Source organism: Podarcis melisellensis, assembly GCF_964234715.1.
Source record: "Podarcis melisellensis genome assembly, chromosome: Z".
NCBI classification, from domain to species: domain Eukaryota; kingdom Metazoa; phylum Chordata; class Lepidosauria; order Squamata; family Lacertidae; genus Podarcis; species Podarcis melisellensis.
The window spans coordinates 40738328-40761556 of record NC_138547.1 but is presented as its reverse complement, the minus strand read 5'-3'; the positions used below and the strand labels follow the sequence as shown (position 1 = coordinate 40761556).

Here is a 23229-nt window from a genome sequence, read left to right as displayed (position 1 = left end):
AGGCCTTTCTCCTGGGCATGGTCGGCCAATTGGTGCCAAAGAAGGACAGAACCTTTTTTATGTATTCCACAGCAGCAGCAAGAATACTCATCGCAAAGCACTGGAAGACACAAGATCTACCCACCCTGGAAGAATGGCAGATGCAAGTAATGGATTATATGGAAATGGCAGAAATGACTGGCAGAATTCGAGATCAAGGAGAAGAGCAGGTGGAAGAGGATTGGAAGAAGTTTAAAGTTTACTTACAAAAACATTGTAAAATTTTTGAATGCTGAGGACATTGAAAATGAAATGAAGGGGTTCTAGTGATTAAGACAAATAAGAATATGAAGGGAGGGATAAGGATAAAACTGAATAATGAATGATCTTGCTAAACTAATTTTTAAAGTGGAATACAAGAAAGGAAGGCGGGTGGAAGTAAGGAAAATAAGGTTTTGAAGGATATTAACTTGAGAGAGAGTTCTTTTTTTCTATGTTAAATTTTCTTTTTTTATGCTATCTCTTTGTTTTTTCCTATTTTGTATTTTGATGTTTGTTGTTTATTGTGATTATTTTTGATTTTTGTCGTTATGTTAAAACTTTTTTGTAAAATTTATTAAAATATTATTAAAAAAAAAAGAACAGGAAAAAAAGAAAAAGAAAAAAAAAGGTTACAGACTCCGCTAACCCAGAAATATTACCTCGGGTTAAGAACTTTGCTTCAGGATGAGAACAGAAATTGTGCTCCAGCAGCGTGGCAGGCCCCATTAGCTAAAGTGGTGCTTCAGGTTAAGAACAGTTTCAGGTTAAGTACAGACCTCCGGAACGAATTAAGTACTTAACCCGAGGTACCACTGTATATACATTTTGTAAATGAAATAAACACTATTGTCTCAGATTGAGAGGGACAGCAGCAACAGCCTACCGGGAAGCTCTCTTCCCTCTGTTGATTACCACCACCAGTTGAGCTGAGCTGCTCTGCATTGTCTACCTATCAACATTTTCTTGTTTCAAACTGGAGTACCAGTTCCTTCATGCACAAAGTCCAAGCCTCAACCTGCCTCCAAGCTCTAATGAGAACTGCAATTATGGCAGCATAGAGTGGCTGGGAGGGGCTGCTGATGCGCTGCAACCAGGTTAAGGCTACGTGAAAGGACCTTATCTCCCACACGAACTTGCCTGGGCTCTGACATCTTTGGGAGAGGCCCTTCTCTCAATCCCACCCGCCCCGCAGGCACACTCAGTGGGGATGCATGAGAGGGCCTTTTTGGTGGCTGCTCCCATACTCTGGAACTCCCTACCTAGAGAAGCTAGACTTCTTCCCTCAGGTTCTCTTTCTGCCAGCAGGTGAAGACCTTGTTATTCCAACAAGTCTTTAGGAACTGACTGTTCCTAAAGAAAGGGATGGTGCTGTGATGTTTTTATTGTTGGGATAGCTCAGTCAATGGAGCAATCTGAGGGTTGAAGATTTGGTCCTTACTATGGGTCAAAGGATTCCTGCATTTCAGAGAGTTGGACTAAATGATCCTCCAAGTCCCTTCCGACTGTATAATTCCACGATTCTATGTATTTTTAATGGCTCTGTTTTTATATTGTTTTAATCCTTTTAGGTTTGGGCTTTTCCATTTTATCTGTGTCTTCTATTTTTATTTGTAAGCAAGTCCTGGTTCAGGAGAAAGGCAGGATATTAAATAAATCAATTAATCAATCAATCTGCAATCAGCGTTCTACTCATGCAAAAGAACATTCAAATGAAATATTAAATGGTATGTTTGATACAGAACTTTGAGACGGCTGGATATTCCCGAACACCTGTTCAACCACAAAACAAAAACAACCCTAGGAATATCAATTAAATATTGGACTATAAGAATGCACAAGTATTGCCACCACTGATGCTTGAACACTTCTACCAACAAGAAATATATAACCTTGAATCTCATTCTCCAACTCTCAACAAGAAAATGTGGCCAGACTGGCAGGCATACAGCCTACCTGGATAAAAACAAAGCAATCTCTCCAAGCGTATGTGAGACTGCACCTGTAATTATGTACAACAGCATCCGCTTTTGTATTCAGCCCAGATATAGAACAAAGGGCAGAGGCAGCAAAGCAGGGCCATGTAGTCTTGTGCCTGTAATAATCAGTGTGGAGGAGGAATCAGGAAAGCCTGCTACATTATCGCTACCTTCCCACAGCACTAGCCATAACTTGCCATCTTGCAGAGCACGTTATCTCTCCAGCAGATGTGCACCGGGTCAAATCCTAACTAATTGGGGTATACAATAAATCATGACTCAATAGCAAAAGTGAGCCTCCCTGGCAACTGTCCATCTCATAAAAGGCAGAACAGCCTCAAACTCCTACCTTTAGGGCATCCTCCTGTGGGAGGTTTGCCTGGCACCTGCACTGGTATCTTTCAGGCACTAGTAAATTGGTTTTTTATTTTCGTTTTTTTTATCTTAGGCATTTTACTTAGTAATTACATTTATATCTTTCCTTCCTTCCTAAGGAGGAAAGTCCTTTTAATGTTATCATGATTCATGATGAATCTGTACCTAGCTTTCTACAAAATCAACTCAGGGCACAAAATCAACATGGTACAAAATAAAAAATACAACTGGAATGGAATTTATGGTTGCTTATGAGCAGTTGCAGTTATTTTGCTCTTATTGTAATTACAACTGCACTGTTTAGAATGCATTGTTGTAATTCTATAGTATGTCACCCTCAGAAACAGAATATAAAATTATAAAGGTTTGGCTTTCTGTCTTCCTTCTTCATGGAGAAATCTAGATGAATTGTTCTATAAAGATATTATGTTCATCATATGCACCATCGTGTGCTATGGGACAAAGTGCAGCTACTGGCAATTTTCAGCAATGGATGATCTAAACAATACACCAGCAAAGTAGTTTGTTCAATCCCACAAGTGCACAGAAACTACTTGGCTGACTCAGGTTTCTCATTACTTTCCAGGATCAGATCAAATTACAAACCAATGCATTTACAAATGACCCAGAGCCCAATTGAGGCCCAATAGTCAACATATTGTATGTGTGCACATGCCACAGTAAACTCATGCCAATATATCATTAGGAGGCTCCGGTACCCTCAAGCTGGCAATATGAACTCATAGGTGCATTTCTAGCCACGGACTCTCTTTTAAAAGGAGAAAGAAGAATTACTGTACACTTTTGGAAACACTGCTCTAGGACAGTTTTATGTTTTAAGGCCTTTAACACTCAAGTGCAAAGCAAGCAGCCAGGAAGCTGCCAATACTTTCAAACAAGGTGTTACTGTTCTCAAGTATTACTTTTTCCTGCTTTGACTACCACCATCTCTTTTGTGAGATTATCTTTGTCAGGCATGCTTCCCTTAAGCATTGCCATGGCTACAAACATTTCATTCTGATATAAATGTCTGCCCCAATCTCTTCGGCAAGCAGAATTGTCTGTAGCATCACCTCTGATCAGTTTCTTATTTAGGAAAAGAGTTGTTTCTTATTAAAGAAAAAAAAATGGCTTTTTTGAATTGTTTTTTCAAATCCAGTTTTGTAGTGATAGCATATATTAAACCACTAACATCTGCTGCTGTATTTTTCTAAGGAAAAATATGATTTATAAAAATGCATTGTTTCATAAAAAACTAGGAACAGAGTGAATACCAGTCAAATATGCAAGTTTTAACCTTTTCTTTCCACATGGAAATCTGCAAGCATGGTATAATTTACTACACAATATAAATGCATATTTTCTGGGGAAAGCTAAGATTAATATATTAAAATTCAGCATTTTTCCCCTCTCTTATTTTAACAATGTAAGACATATGCTACTGAAAGTTGAGTTGCTGTGTTTTAAAATACTTACTAATCCAGTAAAACTTTGCATTTGTTTAAACGTAACATTTAAACCGCATCAAGAATGGTGGCCTTTGCTTATAAGCAATAAAGTCTGCCTGGCTTGATTTTTATCTTAAAACCTTATAGCAAGTTTTTTGGGGTGGGGGTGGGCTATTGGGGGAAAAACCCAGAATAAATGTAAAATAGGTTGGGGAGGGTTAGTTTTGTATACTGAACTTAATCAAATCCCGATCATTTAAGGTATCAGATAACTTTCTGTAATTCCTAGAATTGTAGCTTTGGGAGAAGTCTAATAATGTTTGGCTGACATCTGAAGGGTGGATATGCCCAGGCTTTACTGACGGTGAATATTTTAGAGCACTTCATACATTAGAAGATAATACACGAAAGATAGCTTAAGAAGGGGCACAAAATCTAGACTCACCCTGATTTCCAGTTCCAATGCTATATTGGAACGCTATATTGGATGAGGCCCAATAGTTATCATACTTTGAGCAGACACATTGAAAGCAATGGACCTACTGTATTTTTCGCTCTGTAAGACGCACTTTTCCCCTCCTAAAAAGTAAGGGGAAATGTGTGGGCATCTTATGGAGCGAATGCAGGCAGGAGGCTCTGCTCAGCGCTCCCTTTGAAGAGCATCCCTTCTCCCTCCTCGGGGAAAAGCCCCCAATGCTCCATGCGGCTCTTTAAAGGGAGCACAGCTCTTGGGGGAGCCTTAGCCGCACGCAGACTCTCCCAGGCAGGGGGAGAATTCATGCCACTGCCCGGAGAGGCTGCACGCGGCTATCCCAGAAGCCAGGACAGCAAGCAGGATCGTGGAGCTGCGATCCCGCTTGCTGTCCTGGCTTCTGGGATTCAGAATATTTTTTTTCTTGTTTTCCTTCTCCAAAAACTAGGTGCGTCTTATGGTCTGTTGCGTCTTGTAGAACACAAAATAAGGTCTCCAAGTTGTACTTAGACAATCACCTATTATTCAGTTAACAATTTGCACAAGGTGAACAAATCTGGAGGCATCAAGTCTACTCTAGTAGGAAGTTCTTTTGGGGGAAACCTGCCACTAAGGGTTCCTGAACACTTCACAGCAGAATGTATCTGGGAAGCAATTCCAGAAACTCATTTTCTCACTGAAGAGCTGTAAAGCAGTAGGGAGGAAATAATTTGCAGCAGAAGAGCAACCATTCCCCCTTGCAAGCCCCTTCTTCTAGCCATTTCCAACTGCTTTGCAGCAAACATGTTTGAAATTGGCAGCAGGGGAGAGGTACACAGAAAGAGTCAGGATAAGCACCCTTTCCCATCCAGTGCTCTAGCGCATGGGTCAGCAAACTTTTTCAGCAGGGGGCCGGTCCACTGTCCCCAAGACCTTTGGGGGGGTCCAGACTATATTGGGGGGATGATGCAAGAGCAACACAAGCCCCGGTGGCTGCTTACCTGTGCCTTGCGAGCATAAGGGGCTGGTGGCAGTGGAGGGACGATGAAACTATCCAGCTGAACCACAAATTATTTCTTTAACCCCGTGGTTTTCAACCAATGTCTTGGCACCCTGGGGTAGCTTGAATAATGATCGGGGTGCCATGGGCAACCCTGGCCTCTGTCCCTCTTTCCTTCCTTCTCTCCCTCCTCTGATGCCCTCTCGCATCTCTGCCTCCCAAAGGCTTGTGTGGATGTTGCAGCAGCCCTGACTGTTGGGAATGGACAGAAAAGTCCCAGGCCCTTGTGGGGCAGTATGAGGAGGCACCTCTCTTTGGGGTGGGGTGGGGGCAGGAAGCTCAGAGATCGGGACAGCAGCGACTGCTGCCCGGAGGACTCCCAAGGAGAGGAGAGAAGAAGCTGGGGGAACTCTACAAGGGAGGGTGAGAGGCTGCCAGTTCTGCAAGCAAGGGGTGACATAACTGGGCTCCTGAGCCCCACAGGGATGTCACAGAAAGAATGTAGTTGGTCAAGGGGGCTCAAAAAGGTTGAAAACCTCTGCTTTAACCACCTTGAAGTAAAAACTGAAAGGTTTTCCATATGCACAACGATATAGTTGACTCCCATCATCATCACATATTTATTGAACAACAGCAGCTCTGACTTCACAGGTCTCTATTCTAAAACCACTCAGTGCCTCTTAGATATTGTTGAAACTAGATTAAACAGCTGATCATTAAGCATAAATATTCCTAGTAATTAAGCCACTGAACAGTTTTTTCATACCCTCAGCAAACATTTATCACCCACCACTCAAAACCAATCACCCACCCCATACCACATACCACAGAATAATCTAACCTAACCTCTCTGGTAAATTCTCTCAAGAAGTTAGAGGAGAATCAAACCTCATCACTTTTTATTACAGCTACTGTACATATTTGAAAAATATGTAGCCAGTCTCTTCTGAATACTGCAGAGGTAAACTTGTGTTTAGGCTTTGCTACTTCAGATGGCAGATGAGGCTCACACACTATTGCATATATAAAGCCCGATGTCATGCAAATGAGCCTGCTCCAAAATGTTAGCTTTATAATTGAAGGTTTTTGGGGTGTTGTTTTGTTTTTTTAACCAAGGAGCATTCAGACATGCAAACACTCAGCAGCAGTGTGAAGTTGTTCAATAGAGATATCTGGCAAAAACCAAATTATAAAAATGGTTCACTTACCCATTAAGTAAGTAAACGGTAGGGACGCGGGTGGCACTGTGGGTTAAACCACAGAGCCTAGGACTTGCCCATCAGAAGGTCGGTGGTTCGAATCCCTGCGACGGGGTGAGCTCCCGTTGCTCGGTCCCTGCTCCTGCCAACCTAGCAGTTCGAAAGCACGTCAAAGTGCAAGTAGATAAATAGGAACTGCTCCAGCGGGAAGGTAAACGGCGTTTCCGTGATCTCCTCTGGTTCGCCAGAAGCGGCTTAGTCATGCTGGCCACATGACCCAGAAGGTGTATGCTGGCTCCCTCAGTCTATAGAGCAAGATGAGTGCCGCAACTCCACAGTCATCCGCAACTGGACCTAACGGTCAGCTGTACCTTTACCTTTTACGCCTAATGCCAGTTGCCCTATCAATGTAGCGGCACAAACATACTATCACAGCTGCTTTGAAGTCAAGAAAAAGGAGGTGGTGTCATGTCTGCTTTGGCCCTGATCATAAGACCTAAGTGACTGCTTTAGTCAGTAAAGATAAAATGCCGCAACCTTAGAGTTCTATGTGTCGAAATGGTGATTACTGGCAAAATGGCCAAGCAGCCCTATAATCCCCCAATGGCAACTCTACTCTTGGTTTTTATAGGTCGGATGAAGATGAACAGGATGCATCGGCTCCAGCGTGAAAGAAGCGCAAGAGAAGTATGGGTCTTATTCCTTGAAACCTATCTGAGTGCCGGCCTTTTACATTAAAATAAGCAGCACCAGAAGCCTTAGCAAACTTAATATGCCTTCCTAACCTTTTACAGTAACGTTATATGTTGTTTAGTTAGTAAAATTCTAGCTAAAGTGTTGGTTTTTAATCCTGGCTTAGTTCCCTAATGCCAAACGGAGATGATGGAGGAGAGATAACCTTGCTGCTTCAACCAAACCTTTCATTTTAATTTCAGTGAATCTTCCTTCCGGAGGCCCATATGCTACAAGGTCTTATGTTACAAGGTCTTACCTTGTTATTGTGAATAGCAAGGTGATTTCAGTTACTGTAGCTAAATTGCATACGTGAATTATCTAGCTTGGATCTTCTACATTTCCTGCTGGCCAGTGCTGCTGCCCCATTATGGAACCCTAGATTTTAATTCTAGAGTACAAGGCAGCTGCTTTTAAAAAACAACAACCCAGTGCCTGCCAGAAAGAAGAAGGAAGATTAATTTTTAGAGCTCTGCTGAGCAACAGCAATTTTAATCAAGCAACTGATGTTTACCACATCGTTGCTAAGTTGAAACAACTATTTTGGTTTTCTGATTTTAAAGGTAAACTTTTGCCTCCTAATTAAAATCCTGGTTTCTTAGCTCTAGTATTGAAATCAGATTATCACAGAGGAATATCTAAACTGTTAGTCTGAACACTCATAAGTTCTGTAACAAAGTTGAACATTAGAATTATCACATATGGGCAAGCTAAAAATCCATTTATCCCAGTCTCCAACTGTAGTCAGCCATCTGCTTTGTGGATACTCATGCAAAGGAAAGTTACAACACTTGAAAGTCAACTGGGCTTTCAGAGAATCCTTTGATAGTGAATTTGGTTTATCCTGAACTCACAATTCACACTGAAAATGAATATTCTGTGCTGTATTTATGTATGGAAGGAACACAGGAAGCAGACTTATTCCAGGTTAGACTTCATGCCCATAGCTTCTACTTTCGTAGCAGCTTTCCAGGGTCTCTGGAAAAATCTTTCCTGCCTCACCACTACAATGAGTCCTCACAACCATTTATTTAATTAATTGCTAAAAACCAAGCTATAAGTTTCCGGAAATACTAAACTCTTAAAGGTAGACAGGCTTTCTTTGAAGAGAAGACAAGAACAGAGAGCAATTAGGCATGATTGGGGGGGGGGGGAATGTTCACCTCATAATTTTGTAGCTCAAAGTAATTCTGGTTATACCCATTTCAACTGTGCCACCACTATTATCCCCCTTCTCCTTATCTTAATTAATTAATTACCGCCCTTCACCCTAAGATCCCAGGATGGGTTACAACAATTTCAAAATACAACTTGAAGCATATCCTACTGCATTGTGGGCAATATGAGCAAGCAAGGGATCAACTGATCAAACTCTTACTGGCAAATTTGCCCGGAAAATCCGAAGCCTCCCATATTAAATATCTTTTGGAAGACAGGTCAAATGGTATTAGACTGGCCGTGGCGAAGTTTCTTTCTGAGGTTATAAGAAACAAAGATCATTATGCCCTAGATAAAACAAAATGACTGCCTTGGTTTCTTCCATCTGTCTGTCTGGTCGTTTTAACTGTATCTAGTTTTGAAATTGTTTTGTGGGTCTTTGGACCGCAATAAAGATTTGAAGTTGAATATAACTTCAAAAACAGTTTTAAAACCAATTATACTTCATTAGACAAAGTAGATGCAATGTCGGGAATATGAGTGGACTACCTGTGGCCTGCATGCATGACCCCCATCCCCTTCTTTCCCCAATCCAAGTCTAGAAAGAAACTGCTCTCAGGCAAAGTTTTAGAGCAATGTGGGAAATTTGCACACAGCTTTTTGCAAACCAACCAATTTGTTGTCTCCCACACCAATATGGCTTCACTTCTGGGGTTAAAATGAGTAATCATTTACTGCTCATTATAATAAAAATGCTCAAGTCTTGTACAATAATCGATATTTGAGGAACGCAATATAGCTAATGGGGAAAAAGCCTTAGAAAAAAACACACTTTGTTCTGTGGGACTGTTTTTAATCCTTACCAATACAACAGCTTGCTTCTGAAGGTCAATACAGATTACACAAGAAGGGCAGTTATCATAGTTATATACTTGGAGACCTGCCGTAGAAAGGTACCATCTTCCCTCAGTAAGCAGGTGATAAGATTCTGCCCTTACTAGTTCACAAAGCAAATATTTATTCTGAGTTTGCTAAATCCTGGGCATCTTGCCCTGAAAAAAAATGTATTATCATTATCAGCCAACATTTAATAGCATTTTTTTTTTATGTTAGAGATTTTAAGTATCAGGCTGGACAAGTTATGCTGCTTCCAGACACTCTACTCAAAACAAACTGTAGTAATCATCTAACTATTGTAGTAGGTTAGCAAGCCAAGTTACTATCCTAAGACATCAAGGGTCACATTATTATGACTTCATTTGGCCTGAAATGAGCAACATTCCTTCTGAAATGGGTGCTGCTTGTAGCTATATCCACTTACCAACTGCTTGGGGGTGAGGGCCCCTGCTGAGCATGACACAAGAAATCTCCCAGAGATACTGACCTGGGCTTGAGATACTTGAGATACTCTAGAGCAGTGTTTTTCAACCACTGTTCCGCGGCACACTAGTGTGCCGCGAGATGTTGCCTGGTGTGCCGTGGGAAAAATTGAAAAATTCAAAAGATTTAAAAATAAAGTATTTTATAATTTTTCATATTTCTGTTTACTTACTATTTCATAATAAAGTAATTATAAAATACTTTCTTTGTGTTTATTTGATTCCTATTCAAGAGAATTACTTTATATATAATCAATATAGGCACAGAGTTAAATTTTTAAACATTTTCTAATGGTGGTGTGCCTCGTGATTTTTTTCATGAAACAAGTGTGCCTTTGCCCAAAAAAGGTTGAAAAACACTGCTCTAGAGATGCTGACCTGGGCTTTGAAGCAGGAAGAAGCAGGGAGAGAGATTCATGCTGTTTCTGCTTGCTCCAAAACCCCATTGTAGCAAAGCTCTCTCTGGCATATAAAGAAGGGTTTGGAAGAAGGAAAAAGGGAAATGCTAAATTACAGCAGGCTGATGATGCTCCATTATAAACAAATCTATGTATTATAAACGCCTCAATTTCATACATGGTTGAAATTGCACAACTCAAATCCCAAACAAGGCAGAGAACTTAAAAGTTATTTTTCTTCTGGGTTCACTTGGGTTTAACTCTTTAGCTCTGGAAGGCTCAGGGTTGCTATGTCTCCCTCCCCCCACCCACTCCCTAGCTATGGGGAGGCTCCAAGGGTTTGAATACATGTTATTTTCATGTATATATGGAACCCTTAGAACAGTGTTAGAAACTCAGATATATAATCTAGGTGCCAAATGGCTCCTTAAACCAAGGGTTACAGTTGCAAAATGGAATGTCTAGTTGCCATTTTTGGCTCTAAAGTCTTAATTTATCAAATGATGAACTGACTATGATTGATTATCAGTTAAACATCTGACTAGTTCATATGACAACCCTGAGCTAGGTTAAGAACTTTGAGAACTTAAAATCACTTGATCCAGTGACAGTCCACATATATACTGGCTTTTTCCGACCTCCTTTTCTTAAAAGTGACTGTTCCTGCTGCACAGAAAAAGCATTTTGGTTCCAGAAATTCATTCCAATTGTGCAGATGAACTATAACTGATAGAATTCTACAGAATGGGGTACTAGTGTGTGAAAACAGTCCATATGCAATGATCACCAAGCATGCACCTCCCGATAAGGGAGGTGTGAGGCACGATCCTGGCGCTCAGGCATTTTCACCTGGTCCAAAGTGGTCCAAAGCCAGGTGCAAAAAGCCACTGACTAATTTTGAACACTGCCTTAGAACAAAACTGCTGTGTAAGGTGAGGGACTACTGTCCTTCAATTTAGAAGATGGTGATTTTCTAACTGTGGACTGATAGTCTATTCTGTGAATAGATTGTTGCTTCAAATGTAAACACCTCCTGATATCAAAACCATAATAAATACAGTGGTACCTCGGGTTAAAACCTTAATTCATTCTGGAGGTCCGTTCTTAACCTGGAACTGTTCTTAACCTGACGTACCACTTTAGCTAATGGGGCCTCCCGCTGCAGCCGCCGTGCGATTTCTGTTCTCATCCTGAAGCAAAGTTCTTAACATGAGGTACTATTTCTGGGTTAGCAGAGTCTAACCTGAAGTGTCTGTAACCCAAGGTACCACTGTATTATCCAACTGTTTAAGTGAGGGGTGGGGAACCTAATTAGGCCCACCAGTCCTCCCCATTTGCCCCATGAGACCATTTTGATCAGGCCACACCCACCTGATCTAAATCAGACATCATGTTCGACATCAGATATAGGGAAGGTAACTGCAGGGCTTGTTTAAAACAGTGTTTGCAGCTGATCAATAGTGTTTGCAAATCATAGGCAATATATCACTTTGAGGGGAGCTTGATCCTCAGACGTCCAGTTCAAAGTGATGCAGAAAGGTAGCCCGGTGTCATTATAATGTCAGGTGACTGACAAGTGAGCAGCTCCACCCATCATACATGGCCCATCAGGGTAGGGGAAGAGAAAAGCCTAGCCTACCAGGCTACTAAGGAAATGCTGTGTTTCCTCTTCCGCATCTTACCTTGACAAATTCACCCATTGCTCCCCAAAGCAATAAGAAGGTAGTTAGTTTCCTTCCCTGACCCTGAAAAATGAAAGTTAATGGAACTTGGACAAAAATGAATTTGTGTATTCCTAAAGGAAAGCAGTTGCTTTGCTTTCTACCTTACCTTCTAAGAATATCCAGTTATTCACCATTTAGCCCAGTAGCAAGTGCTGCAAACAGTTGCTCTTGAGAGTCGCACAGGATTTTATAAACTCTATAAACTCTGCCTTGTGCTTTGACAACAACCTGCTTAACACAAATCCCAGACTCAAAAGAGGTTTATAGCGTAGCTGCCACCTTAAAGGGGGACCAGATCGTCAAGTTTCTGTTGACACAGCAAGACTATGTACATTAGCTGAGAAACAAGTTCCGCCCCCACATGAGAATGCCTTTAGGCTATCCATACACTAGCCTCCTGATCTTTGAGCCACCAACAGCTGGCTCAGCCAGTGCTAGCCTCTTCCTCCACCCCCAATGCAAATAGGAACCTGTGTAATTTTCCCACAGTCATTAGACATCTGACGTGCAATGAAAACACAGTTGCCCACCAGGCACCAGCAACACTGGCACATAAGCTTGCTGAAAAGTCTGCAGAATTCAGAGGTTCACATTGTGACCTAGGCAAATGAAACACATTTCTCCTTAATTTCATTTTCGTCTTATGGTTGATTTTGTTTGCTCAATGTGGTTTATAATTTGAGAGGCACTAGAAGTTACCTGCTGAGTTTTGCAGCACAAGCAACTCCTCTCCTAACGTGGGAGGAGTAGCAGTATGCAACACCTCCCGGGCAGGAGTATGCAACACCATTAACAACGAGTCTGCATGTTACCTCTCCATCTGGAACCTAGTTTGGTTTATAATACAGTGGTACCTCTGGATACAAACGGGGTCCGTTCCGGAGCCCCGTTCACATCCAGAAGCAAACATAACTAGTGACGGCATGTCTGCGCATGCCCACGTCGCTTTTTGCCGCTTCTGCGCATGACATCATAGGGAAATTTAACTCCAGTATTTAATTTACAGTGGTACCTCTAGATGCAAACGGGATCCATTCCGGAGCCCAGTTCACATCTAGAAGCAAACGGAACCCGTGTCCGCGCATCTGCGCATGTCACATTTCAACGCTTCTGAGCATGTGTGTGACGTAATTTTGAGCATCTGCACATGCGCAGGAACCCGGAGGTAACACAGTCCGTTACTTCTGGGTTGCCACGGAGCACGACTTGAATGCACTTAACCTGAGGTATGACTGTATAGCAAGTACCCAACTGCTAGCACCCCAAAGCCTGTCCCTCTGAAACACCCAGTCAATCAGAACAGCCACACCAATACGATTTGGAAGTTTATTTTCAAAACACAAGTGTTATTTCCTACTCACCATGCTTCAGCTCTCCAACTAAAGAGGGCCAAAAAACCCTCAAACATACATATACATCAGCTACCTCCTTCAGCAAATGTAGTATGCATGGCTGTCTTAAAAAAAAAGTTCAGTTCTGGATATGCTAACACTCGGTAAACATGTGATCACATTTACCTACATTTCAGGTTTCCCTCACACTCATAGCCTACCGTATTTTTCGCTCCATAGGGCACACCGGACTATAGGGCGCACCTAGTTTTTAGGGGGGAAATAAAGAATTTTTTTTTATTCCCAGCCCTAAAGAGCAAAGAAGCCAAGACAGCGAGTGGGATCCATCCTGCTGGCTATCTTGGCTTCCTCTTTAGCCGCACGCAACTTCTCCAGCTGGGAGAGGCTGCGCGCGGCTTTGGCAGAAGCCAAGACTGTGAGTGGGATGGATCCCGCTCGCTGTCTTGGCTTCGTTTTTAGCCACGGGGCTGGGGCAGGGGAAGCCCGAGCTTCCCCCGACCCCAGAACAGGTCCGGGAGCTTGTGGGGCTGGAGGCGCGCTCCAAAGGCTTGTGGATAGCTGCCTGAAGCCTGAAGATTGAGAGGGGTCAGTGCGCACCGACCCCTCTCGCTCTCCAGGCTTCAGCGAAAGCAACGTGAAGCCTCCAGAGCACGGAGGGAGCACTCCCTCTGCGCTTCGGAGGCTTCCCGTTGCTATCGCTGAAGCCAATGAGCCTGCATTCGCTCCATAGGACGCACACACATTTCCCCTTCATTTTTGGAGAGGGAAAATTGCGTCCTATAGAGCAAAAAATACGGTATGTATGCCTCCTGGGCTCAGTGGACTTCCAAGGTCTCTTGCTTCCTGCTAAACACACAAAGCTCCAGTCTGGAGTCCACAAATGTTGGTTCTGGCTCTCTGGGTAACCTTTCCTTGCTTTTGCCACCACCAGCAACAATTCATTTGCACAACTGGGGAAGGGAGCTAGGTGTTGTTAATTTTGCATAAAGGGAGTAGGGCGAGTCTCCTACTGCTTCTTCCATACCAGCATGCAGCCCCTCACCTGTCCCAAAGTTCTCTGAAATTTATAGGGAGGAGGGCTTTAAGTCTGAGATAGTTCATTTGGTAGAGTACAAGACTCTTAATCTCAGTGTCATGGGTTCAAGTCCCATGTTGGGCAAAAGATTCCTGCATTGCATGGGTGACCATCATCTGCCCCTCCAACTCTACAATGCTATGATCTGGCAGGGTCCTTCTGGTCCTTCTTTTCTTCAGCTCAATAACTACAATCTCTCAACACTGCTTTTCAGGCTCCTGCTTCCTTTGCCCCATTCCTTTACTCACTTGCCCCTTGACCAGGTTTCTTAGCACTCCTTTGCCCCTCCTCCCCATAATAGCATACAGCCATCCCTGACCTTAAGAATGATGCAGTTTCTTCAGAGACTTCCTGCTGCTTCACTTTTCAATACGATACGGTATCTTTATTGTCATTGTCCCATGAAGGACAATGAAATTGAAAATCTACATGAAACTGCATAAAACTGACATAAAGCATTTCAAAAACCCCTAAAAACCCCATGCCTCCATCATTAGCCTCAATTCTTCCCTTCTGGCTTATCCCCTCTTAGTTCATTGACTATTCACTGGCCTTTCCCAAAGTTCAAGATTCCATTTCAACTGTGCAGCATCGTTTTATAGGAGAGGATGCAAATGTTTCCTCAGAATTGTTATGATGGTACCACACTCATAGTCATTCTAAATAGCCCAAGTCCTGCCTGCTTCAGAAACAGTATTTTTCTGTGCATGCTCAATCACTTTAGCAGAAGGCTTGCTATGGTCCCTTCAATTCAGGAGACGGAGGAGAGTTCTCTGCCATAGTCCCCACTCCTCCTCATCAACTGTAAGATACAGTGGATTGATATTTGATGCTTATCTTGGTTTAATTGCATGTCAAAGTACGTTTGATAAGATAAGAAAAAAGCATTTGGCATTGCCCTGGAGAGGCCCTTTCAAGGAAGGCTGCCTGCCACTACTGATCTTTCCAGGGAGAAATGCTTCAAATGAACCCCATAAACCACTCAATCTGAAATGTCAGTGGCTTTATAGATCAATTCTATGTATGTTTTATTCAGAAGTGCCCCTGTTGTATTCAGTGGAGCTTAATCCCACAAGTGGATAGGGTTGGGGCCTGCACCCATACACATGGATTAGAGTCTAGGATAGATGAAAGCAGTGTAAGTACCGTAGCATTAACACACAATACAATTAATTACGTTCTCCTTTCAAGGCAATTTAACCGTTCTGCGCTATGATGACTTTTTGTCTCAGCCAAAGCCAATCAATTTATTTGGCATCTGTACAGCCAATCAATTTCTTGTACTATGCAGGCCCTCTAAATGATATCAAGGGAAACTGATTTTCTGACTAGCTATTCATTAGCTGAAGCACTTGTACTACATTAGGGGATCTGGTTTATTCAGTTCGCAAGGAGCAGGCGGCAGCGGGGGGTGCAGAGACGTCAAAGGCATGCAGCAGCAAACGCAAAAGATTTTTTTTTTTTTTAGTCCACTAAAAGCCACATCAATTACCCTCATTTGTAACCCTCCACCCACATTCGAGGTTCATGTTAACTAGAGTACAATAATCCCATGGCACATATGTTTTAATGCCCCTCCACAATGATAACATGGAAACACTAAATAAATAAATAAATAAATAAGTGCATGTTTAATAACTCCCAGAAGATAATAGGCATCTTTTCAGTATTGTTCCATAGCCGTGAGGGACATGCTGCAGAGGGAAGTGAGGCCAAGTGTGTTGCTTTCTTTTCTCAAAGGAAAACATTACTACGCAAGACTATTGGTGTCCCTGGAATTCTTAAGTGGAAATTGTTCGTATATTGCTTTTATGCATATCCCCGTCACTGCAACAAATAGCAGCACAGTAAGCATGTAACTAAGACAACTAACTCATTCACAGAAAAACATGAGGCAACAGCATGGCATTAGCACACTAGCATAGCAAACTCAGAGGAAGGGTGGTCAGAATGTTCATACTTCTGTGATTCCTAATCATTCCTACCAATATACAAGGCAATCCAAAGAACTAGAAAATGAGAATTATTTTCCTTGTTCAAACAAGTGATGAAATCCTTCCAGAGCTTGTCAGTGAAAATCTATGAAGAGCACTGCATATAATTAAAATGCACTGCATAAATGCAAATTACTGTAATCCATATTTGTAATGTTAACATACAAATGAGATAAGCTATTGCAACTTGATTAAAACAGAGTACTAAAGGTTGAGCTGCCTTGTAGACGTGGTGCAGGTGATACCAGGGTCATGCCCAAGTTACTACCATCTCTCAAACCACACACTTCACATGCAAACATGGGCTAGAAGCATGATTTACTACTACATTAATATTGCATATGACACATGAGCAACAAGGGTTACCACATATTTTCTGGAAGGGCTCTTATGCTTTAGGTAGATGTACATTGTGTAGAATTTCAATCACAGCCAATGTGAACCTATTTCAGTGTTTTTCAACCTTTTTTGGGCAAAAGCACACTTGTTTCATGAAAAAAATCACAAAGCACACCACCATTAGAAAATGTTAAAAAATTTAACTCTGTGCCTATATTGACTATATATAAAGTAATTCTCTTGAATAGGAATCAAATAAACACAAAGAAAGTATTTTATAATTACTTTATTATGAAATAGTAAGTAAACAGAAATATGAAAAATTATAAAATACTTTATTTTTAAATCTTTCAAATTTTTCAATTTTCCCCACGGCACATCAGCAACGTCTCGCGGCACACTACAGTGGTTGAAAAACACTGACCTATTTTACTTACAAGAACTCTCACCTTAGACTGAATGCTCTTGAACATGTGCAGAGCACCTTTCAGGCTTTAAATTTTCTTCATCTGGCAAGCAGTTAAGATACTAAAACAGAATCATTCGTGGCCAGTACAATCATCAAAATGTACAGTGGTGTCCAAAATTTTCAAAGAGGGCCAGATTTGATGAAGTGAAGGGCCGCGAGGGCCAACCAAAGAACCCAAGGGCTGACCAAACTTGTTAACCTGTTTTTAGATTTGAAGATGTTGAGCTTTTTTTATTATTTTACCCCAAAATTGTTGAGATTTTTTTAGGATTGAAGCTGTTGAGTTGTTGAGAGTTTTTTTTTAGGATTTAACTCCAGGAAATAAACTGCCACAGATTATGCCCCCAAAACAGACTTTACACATGCCAGGTTTCAGAGGATATCTTATCCAATTTTTATCTGTGCAGCTCCAAAATGACGATTTAAATTTCTGCTATCTTTTTTGTATTTGTTAATAAATTTTTAGGATGTCACATAAACTGTTTGCAGATTTCACTAACATATGATGCAGTATATAAATTGCCTAAACAAATAAATGATACAGAAGCCTCTTAGATGGCTTTTATTCACTGCAAGCAATAAAGCAAGGAATTGTTTGCTGCCCTTTTGCAACTGCTTTGGAGTACTTTCAACTTGTATACAGTATAGTGGCAAGCCAATTGCTTTTTTCAGGATGGTGAGTTGAGTTCAGTAGGAACCAAAACTTGGGAGTGTATCTCCAGAGTTAAGATACCTGCATTTTGGATCTATATGCTATGCAGAATATAATTTTGTGCTAGCTGAAGTGAAGTAGTGTGGACAATGGAGAAACAGCATTAGTACTTTTGAAGATAGCGTGTGCTCTATGTTTTTTCAGGGATTATAACCTCAGGAGCTGCCCAAATTGTTCTTAGGATCTTCTGCCTACTAGAGGTACCAAAGAACATAAGAAGAGACTGCTAGATCAGGCCACTAGTCCACCAAGTCCATCATCCTATTTTCACAATGGCCCACCTCTTTTAAAGCCATTCAAGTTGGAAGCCATCACTACTTTTTGAGGGAGCGAGTTTCAGGATTAAAAGGATTTCCTTTTATCCGCCCTGAATCTTCCAACATTTAGTTAGTTACTCGCAAAGTGTATTTATGACTGGAGTCTAACCCTAGATGCGAGGTGGTGTGCTCCACTCAACTTACTGGGACACTTCTGTGTATGCATGTGATCGCAGTGAGAACCTGGTGGTGCTTCCCACACCAGGGGGAGGAAGGAGTAAGTGGTGTGATTCACAACAGTAATATAGCAACAGCCATGGTCAAGAGAAGCCTTTGCAGTAGGCAGTCTGATCCTGTGGACTAGCATCTTTAATAGTCAAGCAACTCCTGGTGCTGTTTTACAGCAACTTCTGCCTCTGGAGGAGAAAGCCTAGAAACTATCCACTTCTTAAGATAGCACACCCATTGCACACTTAAAACCCATGACTTTGCCCAAAGAGTCCTGGGAACTGCAGCTTTTCACGGGTGCCAGGAATGTATTAGGGGGGAGCTACAGTTCCCTGGATTCTTTGAGGAAAATCATGTGGATTAAGTGTGTGGTGTACGTCTGCCCTCAATTTTCAATAGCCAAGTCTCTGAAGCCGAATTGGAGAAATACTTCTGTGGGTTGCCATCTTCAACATCAGTGGTCCCTTTAACCCTCTTGCTGCACCTTTCTCTAGAGACTTGGACTATGATGCCACCAACTGCCATGGCCCACAAGAATACCATACCCCCTTCTCCGTCTTTTCCCTCATATCACACCTTCCAACAGATTTTAACTAAAAGCAGCCCTGAGAGCTAATCTTGGCTAAAAAGCAAGATATAAATTTCATATACGACAGCAGAAAGGTATCAAGGCTGCAAGATGGAAGCAATACATTAAGGACCCACAGATATATGCAAGGCCCAAATAAGACATACTTTACAAAGCAACCACACGTCAGACAAGTGCTTGTACACCAAGCGCAAAAATGAGCAATTTTCCTATCTGATTATGGCAACTGAAAACTGCCAATGCCACAAAGAGGCTGTAGAATACTTAAGCAAAAAGAAAAGCTAGGAAATGCTTCTTTCTACTTGGGTGTTCAAACACAGAAAAAGAAGATGGATCATATCTTCTGAGTCAAGCAGAGCAGACTTCATATGAAAGATTCCTGCACTGCAAGGGGTTGGGCTAGATGACCCTTGGTGTCCCTTCTGACACCCTCTGAAGCTCACTCTGGGCCAGTTCCCATCTCTTAGCCTACCTCCCAGGGTTGCCATTAAGGATGAAACGGGGAGCAGGAGAGCCATGTTTCCCCCCCCCCCACCGCCCCCGACTCTCCCTCGGAATATAAAGGTGTTATATAAATGCATTAAACAAGCTGCATATCTACACACACATATGCAATCATATCTATATCTCCCAGGGTAGCTCTGTTGGTTAGAGCGCGGTGCTGACGAATGCCAATGTGGCACTTTCCATCCCCTTATGGGGGCAGCGGGCTTATTCTTGCGGCTGGACTAGATGACCCTTGGGGGATCCCTCTCCCGTAACTCTGCTATACAATACAATGCATTTTTTTTAAAAAAGGCCAGGTTTTTAACCTCGACTCAGAGGGACCCGATGCCCAAGCAAGGGGCGCGTCCCGGAAACTGTCCGGCTCCCTCCCTCTGCCCCCCACCCCCAGGGAGCCCCCCCACAGGATAGCTCTGTTGGTTAGAGCACGGTGCTGACGAATGCCAAGGTGGCACTTTCCATCCCCTTATGGGGGCAGCAGGCTTATTCTTGTGGGCTGGACTAGATGACCCTCGGGGGATCCCTCTCCCCAAACTCCACCAATTCTGTGCTATACAATGCATTTTTATTTTTTAAAAAGCCAGGTTTTCAATCTCGACTCAGAAGGACCCGATGCCCAAGCGAGGGGCGCCTCCAGGAAACTGTCTGGCTCCCTCCCTCCACCCCCCACCCCCCGTGAGCCCCCAACCCACCTCCCCCGACCCTCCCTCGGAATATAAAGGTGTTATATAAACGCGTTAAACAAGCTGCATATCTACACACGCAATCATATCTATATCTCCCGGGGTAGCTCTGTTGGTTAGAGCGCGGTGCTGACGGACGCCAAGGTGGCACTTTCCATCCCCTTATGGGGGCAGCGGGCTTATTCTTGCGGGCTGGACTAGATGACCCTCGGGGTTCCCTCTCCCGCAACTCTGTGCAATACAATACAATGCATTTTTTTTTTAAAAAAGCCAGGTTTTCAATCTCGACTCAGAGGGACTAAGAGATGCCCAAGCGAGGGGCGCATCCCGGAAACTGTCCGGCTCCCTCCGCCCCCCACCCCCAGGGAGCCCTCCACCCCACCCCCGTTTTCCTCACCCGGGTGGGTCATGGGGTGGACGTCGTTCCCGGACCCCCCAGCGTAGTTGTAGATGACGGCGGCGGAGGCCTCCCTGGAGGCGGCCACGGCAATCTTCTCGGCGAAGGTGCACCCGCCTCCGCGCTGGATGAGGGCGACCCACGGGGTGGGCGGCGGCGGGCTGCTGAAGTTGGTGAGCGGGCTGCAGGCGTTGGCCGCCCCGGGCCCTTCGGGGGCCACCACCAGCCCGGCCGCCCGGCGCAGGGGGGAGTCCTGCCCGTAGATGCCGCTCTCGCCCACGTTCCAGTAGCTCTCGTTGCTGCCGGGCATCCTCCACGACACGTTCAGCCACGCCGTCCACACCGACTGGGCAGAAGCCCCGTGGCGGAGGCTGCCGGGGCCGCCGCCGCCACCACCGGCCAGGAGCAGCGCGAGGAAGGCCCACGAGGAATGCCGCCACATCGCCTCAGAGGAGACCCGCCACACCACGGAGAAGGAGACGACGCGGCGGGGGGGAGAACAACAACGCTGCTGCTGCTGTCGCTGCCGCCGCCGCCGCCGTTTGCCTCAGGCGAGCGACTGGCCGGACTGCCGCGCTCTTTACCTGAGCCCATTCCCCGCCCATTTCTGGAGGGCGGGGATTCGAGGGGAGGGGCGGGGCAGAGTGGACGGGAGGGGGGGAGAGACAGACACGCCCCTCCACACTCCTCCTCCTCCTCCGCGGCCGGCCAGGGAGGCCCACGTGCGCGCAGGCGCGCCGCCGGGTTCGAGCGCTGGCGCCGCCGCCGCCGCGTTCCGAACCTTTGTCCCGGGATCGAAGCGCGTGGTTGGGAGCAGTAGAACTCAATAAAAATGCCTAAGTAACTGCGGTTCCGCACACACCCCAACAAAAGATTAGTAGTCTCATGCTGTATGGACTGATCCGTTCCACAAGTTATCTTGCAGGAGCCTCCTAGTAAAAGCTGTCACAGTGTCCGTTCCAAAACCAACGCGTTCCAAAACCAAGGTGCGCTTTCCCGTAGAAAGTAATGCAAAACGGATTAATGCATCCCAGACTTTTAAAAGCAACCCTTAAAACAGCAATTTAACATGAATCTTACTATCTAAAATGACGGTTGACCCATAAAATGAAAGCAATAAACATTGTATAGTGGTACCTCAGGTTAAGTACTTAATTTGTTCCGGAGGTCTGTTCTTAACCACTTTAGCTAATGGGGCCTCCCGCTGCTGCTGCCTGTTTCTCATCCTGTTCTGTTCTCATCCTGAAGCAAAATTCTTAACCTAAAGCACTATGGGTTAGCGGAATCTGTAACCTGAAGCGTATGTAACCTGAAGCGTATGTAACCCGAGGTACCACAGTACAAGGTTAAAAATGAACAATTAAGGAATTTACAATAACACAAAATATTATAATAAACTGTGTGCTCTTAAGATTGTCATCTGTTGTTCCAATGGCGAGTCGGGGAGGGGGGGGGAACGACATGCTTCAGCATGAGGGTGGGGGTCATAGCTGTCAACTTTTCCTTTTTCCTGCAAGGAATCCTATTCGGAATAAGGGAATTTCCCTTTAAAAAAGGGAAACGTTGACAGCTATGGTGGAGGTAGGGGCTAGGATTGCAGTCTTAGCAGCCCAAGTTTTAGCAATTTACTCAAGAGTAAGCCCCATTGATTTATGTTAGATGTAGGTTGCCTTGCAGTGCTTTGCTCACCTGGTTTGGGAGTTAGTCCCACTTACCCATGTAAGGGGAAGGGGAATAGAATTGCATTGTCACTGTTCCATGTTATTGCTTGTTTGTTTCTTTATTCATTTGTCTGGCCAAAGCCATTACAAAATTGTGTGTGTGTGTGTAAAATATACAGAAAAACAAAATACACCACACAGTTAAAATAAGGCATTTTGTCATATACAGTCATATCTCGGGTTGAATGTGCTTTGGGGATGAGCACGTTCAAGTTGTGCTCCGCGGCAACCTGGAAGTAACGGAGCGGGTTACTTCGGGGTTTCGCCACTTGCGCATGCGCAGACGCTCAAAATGATGTCATGTGCATGCGCAGAAGTGCAGACGCGCAGACACAGGTTACATTTGCTTCTAGATGCGAACGGGGCTCCGGAACGGATCCCGTTCGCATCTAGAGGTACCACTGTAATAGTTTGCTACCCTGAAGAATTTAACCTATCATCCCCACAAACGTTCCTCCTTAAAACTGATACTCTCAACTTGCTAAACAGGCCACTTTTTCAGAAGTGTAGGGGGACCTGCCGCCTAATGAAAAATTAATTAGATACCCAATCAATCTCCCAACTGGAGATTTACACCTGTGAACAAAGCCGCTCTTAAGTTCTTGTAAATAGTGGAGTAAGTATGGGGGTTAGTCCTACTTACTCGCAGGTAAGGGGGAAAATACATAGAACTGCATTGTAGCTATGCCAACATCTCAAGTGTGTACTCAGAAGGAATCTCCAATGATTTACTAATCTTGAATGTACCTACTTGTTCTGTGAAATCAGCTGGTGAGACTAATCATAGCTTTAGTTCCACTTATTTTTAAGGGAATGAAAGTGCAACTAACTTCCTTATTATTGAGGCTTTTTGCAGCTGATTAGTGTGTATCATCTGAGAGATTTCCTTCCCTGCCCCCTTATCAAATGATTGACTTGGGAAGGGACAATTTGTATCCCCATCAGCTATAAACCGCTCTGTCTGCTCCAGTGCTGTGTCTACCTTGAATGCATTTTGGTTTTGCTACCACTGCCAAAATCAGTGAATTCTTTTTTGTGAGGGGGGGAC

At 43.6% G+C, this 23229-nt stretch overlaps 1 protein-coding gene across 1 annotated transcript in view; it reads right to left on the bottom strand.

Moving 5' to 3' along the window:
• The window catches only part of RNF128 (ring finger protein 128), a 39060-nt gene extending 17997 nt beyond the window's left edge, over positions 1–21063 (bottom strand). Inside the window, exon 1 of the mRNA XM_081897655.1 lies at positions 20461–21063. Within this exon, the coding sequence (XP_081753781.1) occupies positions 20461–20902 (442 nt within the window). The 5' untranslated portion in view covers positions 20903–21063. The remainder of the gene's footprint in view (positions 1–20460) is intronic.
• Positions 21064–23229: the final 2166 nt, after the last annotated feature.